Source organism: Erinaceus europaeus, chromosome X (assembly GCF_950295315.1).
Source record: "Erinaceus europaeus chromosome X, mEriEur2.1, whole genome shotgun sequence".
Taxonomy (NCBI): domain Eukaryota; kingdom Metazoa; phylum Chordata; class Mammalia; order Eulipotyphla; family Erinaceidae; genus Erinaceus; species Erinaceus europaeus.
This window is the reverse complement of record NC_080185.1, coordinates 1,800,846-1,812,495: the sequence shown is the minus strand read 5'-3', so window position 1 is coordinate 1,812,495 and position 11,650 is coordinate 1,800,846. Positions and strand designations below refer to the sequence as shown.

Sequence of the window (11,650 nt, the reverse complement as noted above, 5' to 3'; positions counted from 1 at the left end):
CGGGGCTGCAGGGCCTTGCCAAGCCCGCTGACAAGTGTCCACTGTCCCGAGGGTGGCTGCAGGGTTGCTGTGCCCACGACTGCTGCATGGGGCAGACCAGAGGCCGAGGGACGGCGAGGCTGCTGCAGGTCAAAGCAAGGCCAGATAACCCGGGTGGCGGACCCCCCCTTCCCGCAGATCCGCGACACACACGCGCGCGCGCGCGCGCACACGCACTCACAGAGCACGCACACACTCACAACACGCGCGCGCGCGCACGCACACACTCACAACACGCGCGCGCGCACGCACACACTCACAACACACGCGCGCGCGCACATACACACACACCCGAGGTGCTGGGCCGCAAGGGCCGCTGGGGCCCGCAGCCTCCCTCCTCCCCCTTCCCTCTGTTGCCCCCGCAGCTCCCTTCTCCGCCCAGGAAACCCAGCAGCAGCGGGCGGCGCGGCCGAGCTCAAGGCGCTGAGCGCAAGAGGCCCTCCACAGACACGGGGCGCGGAGGGGGCGGGGGCGGGGCTGAGGAAACCGGAGGCCCCACAGCCTCCACGAGCGGCTTCCCACCGGGGCGGGGTGCGGCCTAGGCACTGCGCATGCTCGCCTGAAACACCGCGCATGCTCGGCCGCGCGGGCGCCTGACCAATCAGAGCCTGGGAACAAAGCTAGCTCAGGCCTGCGAACCGAGAGACTGGCGCATGCGCGGAAGGGCGGAACTCCTCCCCCAACCGCGGCGGGGATCTTCCGGGCCTCTCGGGTCTCCGCTCCCGCAGTTTGTTGGTCACGTGGCGGGCGCTAGCCAGAGCCGCCGAGCTGCAGCGCTGACAGGACAGCAAACGCTGGAGCTGGGAGTGCTGCTCTCTGCCAGGAGAGGGCGGCACAGGCCACTGCCCGCAGCGACATGGGGCCAGTGAGGGCTTTGTAGGGCAGCGAGAGCAAGCCGGTGGCAGCTTCTCCCAGTGCTCCTTCTGCAGAACGTGGAATGATGGCACCTGACGCTGCGCTTATCAGACCCCGCGGCCTGTGCAACATAAAGAGGGAGCAGAAAGTTTCCACTAGGGGCCAGAGAGCTTACCAGCTAGGGTTACACGGAGCACAAGGAGTGCTGTAGCATCAAGCAGCAGCTCTTCCACTTTCTTTTTTGTTATTTTTAAACAGAGCCCTGCTCAGCTCTGGCTGGTGGGGTGGGGACTGAACCTGGGACCCAGCCTCAGGCATGAGTCTCCTGGCTTCACCATTATGCTATCTCCCCACCCCCACCAGCAATGTTGTCTTTGTCAGAATGGAAAAGGAGCCTGGAGTTGTCAAGTCACACATGTTCAAGATTGATCAGAAACAAAACACTGTACTCAGGAGGTGGTGCAGTGCACAAACGCACTGGACCTTCAAGCATGAGGTCCCAAGTTGAACCCACATGTGCCGGTGTAGTGTTCTGGTTTTCTCTCTCCATAATAAATCTGTTGTTTGAAAAATAGATCACCTACCGGAAACAGATCTCCAGAATGAACCTCTAGCACACAATGTACCAGATTTAATAGTAACGTCTCCACAGTGGCTCATTAATTTTAATATACCACTGGATTCAAAATGTCAATTAGGGAAAGAGTGACATGGTATTCTGCTAAGTTTTCCTGCAAACCGAAAACTACTAAGACAGGCTGCCAGGGTGGGCCCACAGCAGCTCAGAACATTGGGACTAAAGACACGAGGCCCTGAGTCCAATCTCTGAGCATCGCATGTGCAGCAACACTCTGGCTCTCATGTTAAAAATGGGCTGGTAAGGAGTTGGGCAGTAGCGCAGCGGGCTAAGCGCATGTGGCATAAAGCACAAGGACCTTGAAAAATTCATGTTAAGTGAAGTAAGTCAGAAACAGAAGGATGCATATGGGATGAGCTCTCAGGCAGAAGTTGAAAAACAAGATCAGAAGGGAAAACACAAGCAGAACCTCAACTGGAATTGGCGTATTGCACCAAAGTAAAAGACTCTGGGGTTTGGGTGGGGGGGGGGGGGCGGAGGGGAGAGAACACAGGTCCCAAAAGGATGATAAAGGACCTAGTGGGGGTTGTATTCTTGTATGGAAAACTGGGAAATGTTATGCATGTACAAACTATTGTATTTACTGTCGAATGTAAAATACTAATTCCCAATAATTAAAAAAAAGAAAAAGAAAAGAAACGAAACATTTAAGACTAACACCTGCCTGGCAGACTGCTCAAGAGTAGAGCACAGGGCTTGCGTGTCTGAGGTCGAAGGTTTGATCCCCAGCACGTCGCCAGAGCAGAGCAAGTGCTCTCATCCCTCTCATACAGAATTTAAAAGCCAAGTGTGTGAAGTGTTCCAGAAACTCACGCAAAATCTCGTGATTACTTTCAGATGTGGACTTAGCTCTGGGTGCAGCCGTGAGCGCGTGTGACGGCACGCGTGGCACAAGACTCCTAGCACCTGGGCCGGGGAGGAGGCAATGGGACAGCCCCAAGCCGAGCAGCTTTCAGAAGGCAAGGCCCCAGCCTGGGAGCCCGCATCAGTCACGCCAGGCTCTTCCTCCCCACTGGGTACCCCAAGCAGGACACCCGCGCCAAAGGCCAGCCGTGCGGCTCACACCCACAGGGCCCAGAGGCCAGGAGAGGACGCCCAGCCCCAGCCCCAGCCCCAACACACACTGCTCTCGCAGACGGACAGGCCGACGCCTCATGTGCTTTATTGGAAAGCTCAGGCAGGGCACGCCACCGCAGGCAGAGGATCTCTAGGAGGCCGAGTCGGAGGCTTCCGAGCTGTCCTTGACGTCGGTGCTCTCTGTGGCCTCGCTGACCTCGCTGAGGTCTTTGCTGTCCCCACCGCTATCCTCGGCGGCCAGGCCCTTCTCCTCGCGGCAGGCGTCTCCCGAGCCTGGGAGCACGCTGCCCTTGCTCTCCACCTTGTTCTCGATGGAGCTCAGCATCACGTGCCTGCCCTTCTCCTTCAGCTCCAGGTGCCGCCTCAGCTGCCGCCAGGAACCCAGAGTGGCGCAGGAGGGAGGACACGGCAGCTAAGTCCTCACGTAGGCCCTCTCCCACTCTTGCCACCCCAGGGTGGAGCCGGGAGCAGGCGAGGCACGATCGGGCCAGGGTCTGGCCCTGCCCCTTCCTGCTGGCCGGCCAGTGGCTGCAAAGCCATCTGGTGCGCAGGCCCCGTGCTGCCTCCCCAGCCAGGCCAGGGCTGTCCCACCCTTGCTGCCCTCGGGCCCAGTTCTCTCAGAGCACCCCGGGACTCCTGCCGTCTCTCTCTCGTCACCCGTCAGGTGCCGCAGGGGACAGCCAGGGGAAGGGAGGCCTCCGCCGTGCTCCTCGATTCTGTCGCTGCCACCGACTCACCTCGTCAGCCATCTGGGTGAGGTCCCGCTTCATGGCGTAGGCGTCCTCCCCATCTGCATAGTACTTGGGCTCGACCTCGCTGATCCTGGGAAGGGGGCAGGCTTCAGTCGCCTGGCACCACACATTAATGGGCGCGGGCCCCTCAGAGCCCCACTTTGCTGGGCCCACCTAGAAGCTGTCTGTGCAGTCACCCGTGAGTGCAGCCACACCCTCCCGGCCCTGTTCCTCTCACTCACCGAGCACGTGCAGCCGTGCAGCCGTGCAGCCGGGCCACGGGCCTGGGTGCAGGCAGCTCAGGGCTGAGCCCGCGCCAGGGAGGTCTGAGGCCCGGGAAGGGTGGCATGCCAGAGCCACCTGCATCCGGGCCAGTGCTCCTCCGTCCACAGGCCCGTCCCTGCACTCAGCACCAAAGCCGGCCGGGCCCAGGCTCCGTGGGCCCTCCCGGGGCGGCCCACTGCACACTGGCCCGGCCAGGGCCCCGGCGCCTCCCCTGCCCTTTCTGCTCAGCCTTCTCCAACGCCGTGCTCTCGCCTCTCCCCTTCCCTGGAAGGCCTGGGCCCGTCGGGCCTCAGCCGGCAGAGGAGTCCCGGTGCCCCCTCCCAGTCACCGCAGCCGGCCCGCACAGGAAGCCGCCGTACTCACTGGAAGTTGAGAGTGTTGGAGTAGAGGTGTAGTGCGGCCCGGTTGCTGCAGGGAAGAAAGCGGTGGGTGCCAAGCTGTTGACACCGGCTGGGCAGGGCCCCGGCCCAGGCCTCTTCCCAAAGCCAGGCCCTCGTGCCCACCCCCAGCCACACGCGGGGCCCACCTCTTCCGGACGTGCAAGGACACGTATTTAGCATTGAAGTTTTCGATCATGGCCCGAGAGGCCTGGTCCATCAGCTTCTGAGCCAGGCCGAGGCGCCGGTGGGAACGCTTCACGGCCTGGTGGGACACGGGCAGGGTGGGCAAGGCTGCCACCCTACTCCCATCCCAACCTGGTGCACTGCCACCCACCCCAGAGCCCGGCCATGCCCTACGCACCAGAGAGGTGATGTGTCCATGCGGCACGTCATCTGGGTCCTCTTCCCTGGTGTGAGAAGGAAGGAGGGGCTGCCCTGGGCCGGTGTCTCCCCCACCCCGCCAGGGGCCGGTCGAGCCGGGACCCTCCAAACCCCGGACAGCAGCCACCCTGTCTCAGGGGGACCTTCTGTGTGCCCCACTCGGTAAAAAGTGGGTCGGGAGTGGTCCGGGAGGTGGTGCAGTGATACAGCTTTGGACTCTCAAGCGTGAGGTCCCGAGTTCGATCCCTGGCAGCACATGTGCCAGAGTGATGTCTGGTTCTTTCTCTCTCCTCCTGTCTTTCTCATAAATAAATATATATATATATATATATATACATATATTTATATATATTTTTTTTTTTAAAAAGTGGGTCGGGAAAGGCTACGCCCTCTCTGTCATTCCAGGGCTGTCTGGAACAAGCACCTTGGAGTCCGTGGCTAGATGCCATGGGCCTCAACGTTGGGGCTGGGGCGGGGTGGTGTTGAGGATTGGGCCTGCGCCACTGGAGCTTCAGGCACAGAAAGAAGTCTTGTGCCTAGCCACCACCAGGGGAGCAAAGACCGAGTGAACCGAGGCGGGTTTAGTGCCTGCCACAGAGGCAACTAGAGGAGTCGGCGGTAGCACAGCACGTTAAGCGCAGGTGGCTTAAGCGCAGGTGGCGCAAAGACCGGCATAAAGGTCCTGGTTCGAGCCCCCGGCTCCCCACCTGCAGGGGAGTCCCTTCACAGGCGGTGAAGCAGGTCTGCGGGTGTCTGTCTTTCTCCCCCTCTGTCTTCCCCTCCTCTCTCCATTTCTCTTCATCCTATCCAACAACGACGACATCAATAATAATCACTACAACAATAAAACAACAAGCGCAACAAGAGGAAATAAGTATATATATATATTCTATATATATATATATATAGAATATATATATAATATATACATATATAGAATATATGTATATAAAATATATAATATATATATATATATATAATATATACATATCTAAAACTTGGGCCAGGGAGGCCATTTGCGGAATCGCACAAGCACTAGACCGAGACTGTGCTGGCGGGCACTATGGAAAAGCGCTCTGAAAGCCAAGGACGGCCCGCACAGCCGCCCGACGAGGGGGCGGCACACGACCCCACAGCCCGGCAGGCCCGAGCTCCGCACGGGTGACTCACATTTTGGCCAGGACGTAGCCCACGATCTTCCCGTTCTCGTCCTCAGCGATGTAGGAGAGCTGGCGACGGGGACAAGCAGAGCCGCTCGGGGTCAGCGTGGCGGTCGCTGACTGCTGACAGCTTCGCCCCCCTCCCCGTCGCCGGGAAGGCCTCACGGCCCAGCGTGGCCCCCGCCCCCGGTGCCGCCCCCGCCGGCAGCCCGCGCACCTGAGGCCACGAGAGGCCGTGGTAGAAGTAGTACTTCATCTGGTAATTCTCGGGCAGGCACAGCAGGTTGCAGTGCTGCATGTTCATCAGGTCCTCGGGCTGCGGGGACCGGCGTCAGGCCCCACGCGGCGCCCCCCGCGCCCCCGCCGCCCAGCTCCCCGCGCGCGCCCGCCCGTCCGCCCAGCCCGCGGCCTCGCCGCCCGCGCCCGGGCCTCACCCTCGCGTTGCGGATGTTCATGGCGGCGACCGGACAGCAGAGCGACCCGGCGGCGCGCGGTACCTGAGGCCGGCGGCGGCGCGCGGCGGCGGAAGGGGCGGGGCGGTGGCGCGCGGCGGCGGAAGGGGCGGGGCCCGCGGTTGGCTCATGCGCACAGGGACCCACAGAGGCGTGCAGTCGCGGTTGCGGATTCGGCTTTATTGAGGCGCGGGCGGGGGCGGGGGCGGGGGCGGGGCCCGGGCCCGCAGCAGGATGGTCAGCATCTCCTCGCACAGAGCCAGGCACCGCGGGACGTGGAAGCAACCTGCGGGCACGGGGCGCGGGTTGCGGTGTCGGGGCCTGGGCCTGGGCCTGGGCCTCGCCGGTGCTCCTGCCTCCCGCGCCGGTCCCCGCTCACCTTTGAAGGGGCCCCCCTTGATGGTGAGGGCCACCTTCCCCTCGCGGCTCAGGTAGCCGAACCACTCCCCGTGCTCGGGGTCGCGAAACTGGAAGAGGGACGAGACCTGGCAGGCCGCGGGCAGGGAGGGCTCCCGGAGCCCCGCAACCGCCCCCCCCCCCAGGCACAGCCGCCAGCTAGTGAGGCCCCACGGCCAGGGCTAGAAACGCGAGGCCTCGCCCCGCTCCTCTCGACAGGGCAGGCGCTGCGTGCGGTGGGCAGCTGGGCAGCTGGGCAGCCAGGCAAGGGGACCCCCGCCCCCCACCCCAGGGCAAGACAAAAAGGGCCTGAGCGCCAGCGCGCACGCGCGCACGCGCACACGCGCCTGGGGTGACCGGTCTGTGGAGTTGGCTGGTCTTAAAAGGCAGCGGTGCCGGTGCCGCCACTGCAGAGGACACTGCCTGGCAGCAGATGGGGTGGATGCCACCCAGGCCGCGGGTAACGGTAACGCCAGCCCGGAGCACCACCCCACCCAGAGGCAGCGCCCCTCCCGCAGCTCTGCGTACCCCTGCGCTTCCAGCCTGGACCGACCCCCACTTGACACCTGTCCCAGCCTAGGTCTTATCCTTAACACACACATGCCCGTAGGGACTCAGTGACACTGACGGCCACTGTCACTGTCATTTCAGGCTGGGAACTGGCTGGGCCATAGAGCACCCACCCCGTGGAGGAGGCTCCTTTCCATCAGTGAGGCTGCTGGGAGACTCCCCCCCCCCCCAGGGAGGAGCCAGGCCTCCACCTGCTTCTCATTGTTTTGGGGGTGGGGGGAGGGACAGGCAGAAGGTGGCTTGATGGCAACCTGCACACCCCGGTGATGGAGTTCCATCTCCAGCACCACAACCGTGCCAAGCAGGCTCTGTTCTGGGTCTGCGCCACCGTGGAGCCTTGCTTCCTGTCCAGGGCTGACAGTGCTGTGCTGCCTTCGCCTCCCGTTGTCCACACCTTGCTGGGGCAGCTGCAGCTTGACCCTGTCCACAGGGGCAGGTCAAGAAGAGCTGAATCCTTGCCTTGCAGCTCAGCCTTGGATTTCAGACTGTTTGCTTTTTCTGTTTCATGCTGGTCAGTGCATGACAGTCTGCCTGTTGATTATAACCCTGTGAATGTCTCTTTGTTGGCACCAGACTTCCCACCGGGGCTGTATTTTTTTTCCTGTTCTTTTGCTTCTGATTGAGTGTGAGAGACAGAAAGGGAGACAGAGAGAAGGAGAGACACCCACAGCACCGCGCCCCACAGCTCATGCGGGACTGGGGGCTTGAACTCAAGTCCTTGGGCACAGGTGGTGCTGTGTGCTTTCTGCCTGGTGCACCACCACCCAGTCCCAACCTGGTGATGGCTGCACGCCGGCCATTTTCATCTTGTTGAATAGCACTGTGGTTCGTAGAGTGACATCGGCTGACCCATGACTTGGGACTGCACTCCGTCCTGTGTTTGCTGTGGGCTGGTAGCCAGTATGGGTGGCACCTGCCAAGTGCCTGGTCACAGTTTCACACGAGCAGTTTGGACTGGTTTTTGACACAGCACCGATGTGCATTCACTCACAGGCACAGCACAGCAGCCGGCTGAGCAGCCACACACGGGGGGGGGGGGGGGGGGGGCTCCTGGGGTCTTCCCTAACCCCTCCTTCCTCCCAGCCTCCCAGCACTCCCATCTGGGCCTGCCTGTTCGCTGTGTCGCCACTGAGCTGAGCTGGCACTCACCTGGCGGAAAGTGTATTCAGCCACCTGGCTGAAGAGGCGCAGCAAGACAGGGTCCCCACTGTCACTGTAGCCCATGAGGAAGGCCACCATAGCCTCGCTGTGCGGCCACCACAGCTTCATGCTCCACTCCAGCTGTGATCATGGGGCCACATCAGTGGGGCTTCAGCCCCAGCCTCCCTTCAGGCTGCACACACATGGCCCGGGCTGGAGCTGAAGGGCGGGGGGGGGGGGGCGACTTCCTGACCCAATGCAGCCCCTACAAGGGCAGTGGCGGGGTGCGCTCCCTTGAGCCTTGAACTCGAACCCACCTGTGCCATCCCATCTAGAGCCCTCTGCACACAAGGGCCTGCTGTGTATGTGTGTGTGTGTGTTTAAAGTTTGGTAAACATTAACTTTAAGGTTAAAAATGTAACTTTAAGGCTACATTCTTACCAGGCAAAGTTAAATGAAAAAGGTTTTCAACACCTGGTGCCTGAACGTGGGGCTCCACCCGCCCAGAGGCGGGTAAGTATACAGCCACTTGACCCTCTGCGGACATGGGACAGGCTTTCTATCTCAGAGACGTTTCACTTGGGGCTGCACGGTGGATTCTCTTGACCATGATGGCAGTGCTTGGGGGATGTGCGGGGTCCCCTCCCGTGTCTCCTTTAAGGAGCACTGACTCTGGCCTGAGAAGCAGCCGTAGTCTACCTGACCATGAGGCTGTCGCCCAGAGACGCCTATTTTGGCAGACATGCCTATTTTGGCAGACATGCCTTAGGCTGCCGCCACAGCTTCTGCGGCCCCTCCCTCTGCCACTTTTGCCAGAGGCAGGACGCCCTCCCGGACAGACTCCTGATACAAAATAGCAGAATCTGAAAAATTAGTTCACAGAGCCCCCCAAACAAAACTTCCCTACCATTTCTTTCTCCCCCCCCCACTCTCTAAATATCTTAAGCCTGCTCCTGCCTAACCTCTCTGCTTTCAGTAGTCTTAAACCGTGTGAGTAAAAATGGTTCAACTAAGACGGTTCAGATCTAAATTCGTGTCTAAAATGACATGTCTTCATAACAAAAGTTTTTCTCCTTGTGTATCGAAGACCATGTGTATGTGTGTGTTTAAAGTTTGGTGAACATTAACTTTAAGGTTAAAAATGTAACTTTAAGGCTACATTCTTACCAGGGAAAGTTAAATGAAAAAGGTTTTCAACATTAGTTCTCAGCAGACCACAAAGCTGCCATCTGAAGCACTGCTCTTCCCCTACAGGCACAGACGCCTCGCGGTCTCTCAGGAGACCAGGGCTCCCTCCCTGTGCCCACGTCCACAGCCCGGGCTTCACACCTGCGGCCCCACAGCTGACAGCACCCGGCCCCGCAGATAGAAAGCCTGGACAATGGCAAGTACAGCACGGGGCACCACCCTACCTGGGTGGGGCACAGGCCATCGGCATCCTGGAAGTAGAAGAGCCCCCCGTGCTCCGGGTCCCAGCCCGAGCGGAAAGGCAGCAACAGGAACTTGTCGATGACATGGGCCCGAAGTGCAGGGTCACCTTTCCGGAGAGCATAGCGGAGCAGGAACCAGCCAGCTTCCAGGGCGTGACCTGGGGGCGGCAGCCGGGGGGGGGGGGGGGCTAGAAGTAAGGCAGGTGGGGGCTCCTATACCCAAGCCCCTGAGGGGGGCTGCTCTGCACCCCCCAGCCACACCCTGCAGAAAGCTCCTGTGGGTCCTGGAAGGTGCAGGCAGAAGGCGGCTCTGCCACTCACCAGGGTTCTGGTGCCTCCCCAGGCAGCCGGGAAGCTCGCGGCCATCCTCAGAGATGTTTTCCAGCACCGCCTGCCCATCCCTCTGTAGAGGTAGCGGGGCAGCCCTCAGGCCCCAAACCAAGCAACGGGGAACTAACTGTCTCCCTCCTGGGACGGCAGGCCTGGCTGCAGAGGTCATCCAGCAGGGAGAGGGGGAGCCTTGACGGGGGCGGGCAGGCAGTGGGTGGACTCCGAGTAGACTCAGGGAGCTGGTGTTCCTGTCACCCTCAGTCTTCTCGCCCCCCCCCCCCACGACTCTCCGCTCTGGAGAAGACGTGTGTTGACTCCCTGCCTCCCCACCTTCCTGGGGCTCTAGGCCACCTGTGGGGGCCTGTTTCTCTAAGGGAGGGAGGCCCCTGCAGCCTAGAAGACCCCCAGCTCCCCACCTGCACGTGCTGCAGGATCCTGTGGGCGCACCAGTCCCCCAGCTCCGCATAGTGCCGTGCCAGCCCCTCATCCTCCTCCCCGAGCTGCTCCACCAGGCCGAGCAACATCATGGGAATGGCCATGGGCTCCGAGGCTGGTGTGCCCGCCAGTTGAGACCGACCCAGCCCGGCCGGGTCTTCTTGCACCCAGTGCACAATCTGCGCCATCATGTCCAGTGCTTCACCCTGCGGATGTGGGAGGCCAGGGCCCGGGCTGCAGCCCAGCCTCGGAGGTCTAGTGGCCCAGGGCCTGCCCTGTGCAGGGCCCTCAGGCCCAGGGGAGGAGGGTGGCTGCTCCCAGGCGGCTCGGCTTCAGGAGGTGAAAGGCACTGACCTGGTAGCGGGCATCCCCCGTGACCTTCCACAGCTCGTCCATAGCCATGGTGTAGAAGCACTCGCTGAAGATGGTCCGCTGCACCTTGACCGGGCTGCCGGCCCGCGTCAGCACAAAGGCGCACTTCTGCCCAGGCGGTGCCACTCGGGCAAAACGCAGCAGAAACTCCCCCCCTGGTGGGTGGGAGGCTGGTATGTAGCACTCAGGTGAGGACACCCTGCGGCCCCCACCCTTCCCCCAGGCCCTTGGCTGCTGCTAGCCGTGTCGAGGACGCGGGGCCGGCTCATTGGGCCAGCGCGGCTTGGGGCAGACACCTGCTTTAGCGGCCTCCAGGAGCTCCGGGCGGCGGAAGCGCTCCAGCTTGCGGTACAGGTGGCAGTACATCCACACCTGTCGGAGGGGGTCGGGAGGGGTGCGGCTGAGGCCCCTGGCCGCAGCAGGGGAGTGAGAGGAGGAGCCTGTAGCATGGCTGATCCCTACCTGTCGCCCCTGCAGCCAGACATACTTGAGGTCGTCGTACAGCTGCCCACCGCGGCCCAGGCAGGAGAAGAAGCCCCTGTGAGACTGGGTGTCAGCAGAGGGCCGGGGGCTGAGGACTTGGGCCCACACCCCCGCCTGCAGGAGCCAGCAGCTGAGCCTTGCTATCCTGCTGAGGGCCCCCCCAAAGGTGAGGCGCACCCGTGCTCGTGGTCGTGGGAGTGCTCCAGCCAGAAAGCCATCACGCGGTCCAGCTCCTGCTCCACGCGCCCCTTCCAGGCCTGCAACGTCTCCTGCGCTTTCTCCATGTCCCGGGGAAACTTGGCACTTGGGAGTGCCTCTGGCTGGGGCCCCAGGGTCTCCCTAGGCCTCAAGTCTCAGCTCCCAGAGCACCCCCAACCCAGCAGTGGGCTGCGCTCGCTCTTGGAGTCCTCCAGAACAACACTCCCCCCCCAGCCTCACTACTGGTCCGTCGCTCCCGGAGACCCCAGTGCACCCTCCTGCACCCTCCAGGAAGGCAG

The 11,650-nt window shown here is 61.8% G+C and overlaps 2 protein-coding genes across 5 annotated transcripts; both read right to left on the bottom strand.

Annotated features, from left to right (window-relative positions):
* Positions 1–2,671: 2,671 nt before the first annotated feature.
* NAA10 (N-alpha-acetyltransferase 10, NatA catalytic subunit) lies at positions 2,672–6,113 on the bottom strand. Its single transcript, XM_060182903.1, has 8 exons — positions 5,980–6,113; positions 5,763–5,861; positions 5,556–5,614; positions 4,366–4,411; positions 4,151–4,266; positions 3,988–4,032; positions 3,346–3,430; positions 2,672–2,975 (listed from the first exon to the last, which is right to left on the bottom strand). Exons 1-8 carry the CDS (start codon positions 5,998–6,000, stop codon positions 2,739–2,741), a joined length of 708 nt encoding a protein of 235 aa, XP_060038886.1. The 5' UTR covers positions 6,001–6,113; the 3' UTR covers positions 2,672–2,738.
* A 30-nt stretch (positions 6,114–6,143) lies between these two features.
* RENBP (renin binding protein) lies at positions 6,144–11,504 on the bottom strand. Of its 4 annotated transcripts, none has more exons than XM_060182898.1 (10): positions 11,331–11,504; positions 11,133–11,208; positions 10,967–11,042; positions 10,653–10,825; positions 10,280–10,504; positions 9,855–9,936; positions 9,516–9,691; positions 8,113–8,244; positions 6,377–6,482; positions 6,144–6,283 (listed from the first exon to the last, which is right to left on the bottom strand). In XM_060182898.1, exons 1-10 carry the CDS (start codon positions 11,435–11,437, stop codon positions 6,177–6,179), a joined length of 1,260 nt encoding a protein of 419 aa, XP_060038881.1. In that variant the 5' UTR covers positions 11,438–11,504; the 3' UTR covers positions 6,144–6,176. The 4 variants fall into 4 exon arrangements, with proteins under 4 accessions (XP_060038881.1, XP_060038882.1, XP_060038885.1 ...); XM_060182899.1 differs by having other exon boundaries at positions 6,377–6,464; positions 11,331–11,493; XM_060182902.1 differs by lacking the exon at positions 6,377–6,482 and having other exon boundaries at positions 6,185–6,283; positions 11,331–11,489.
* Between the last annotated feature and the right edge of the window lie 146 nt (positions 11,505–11,650).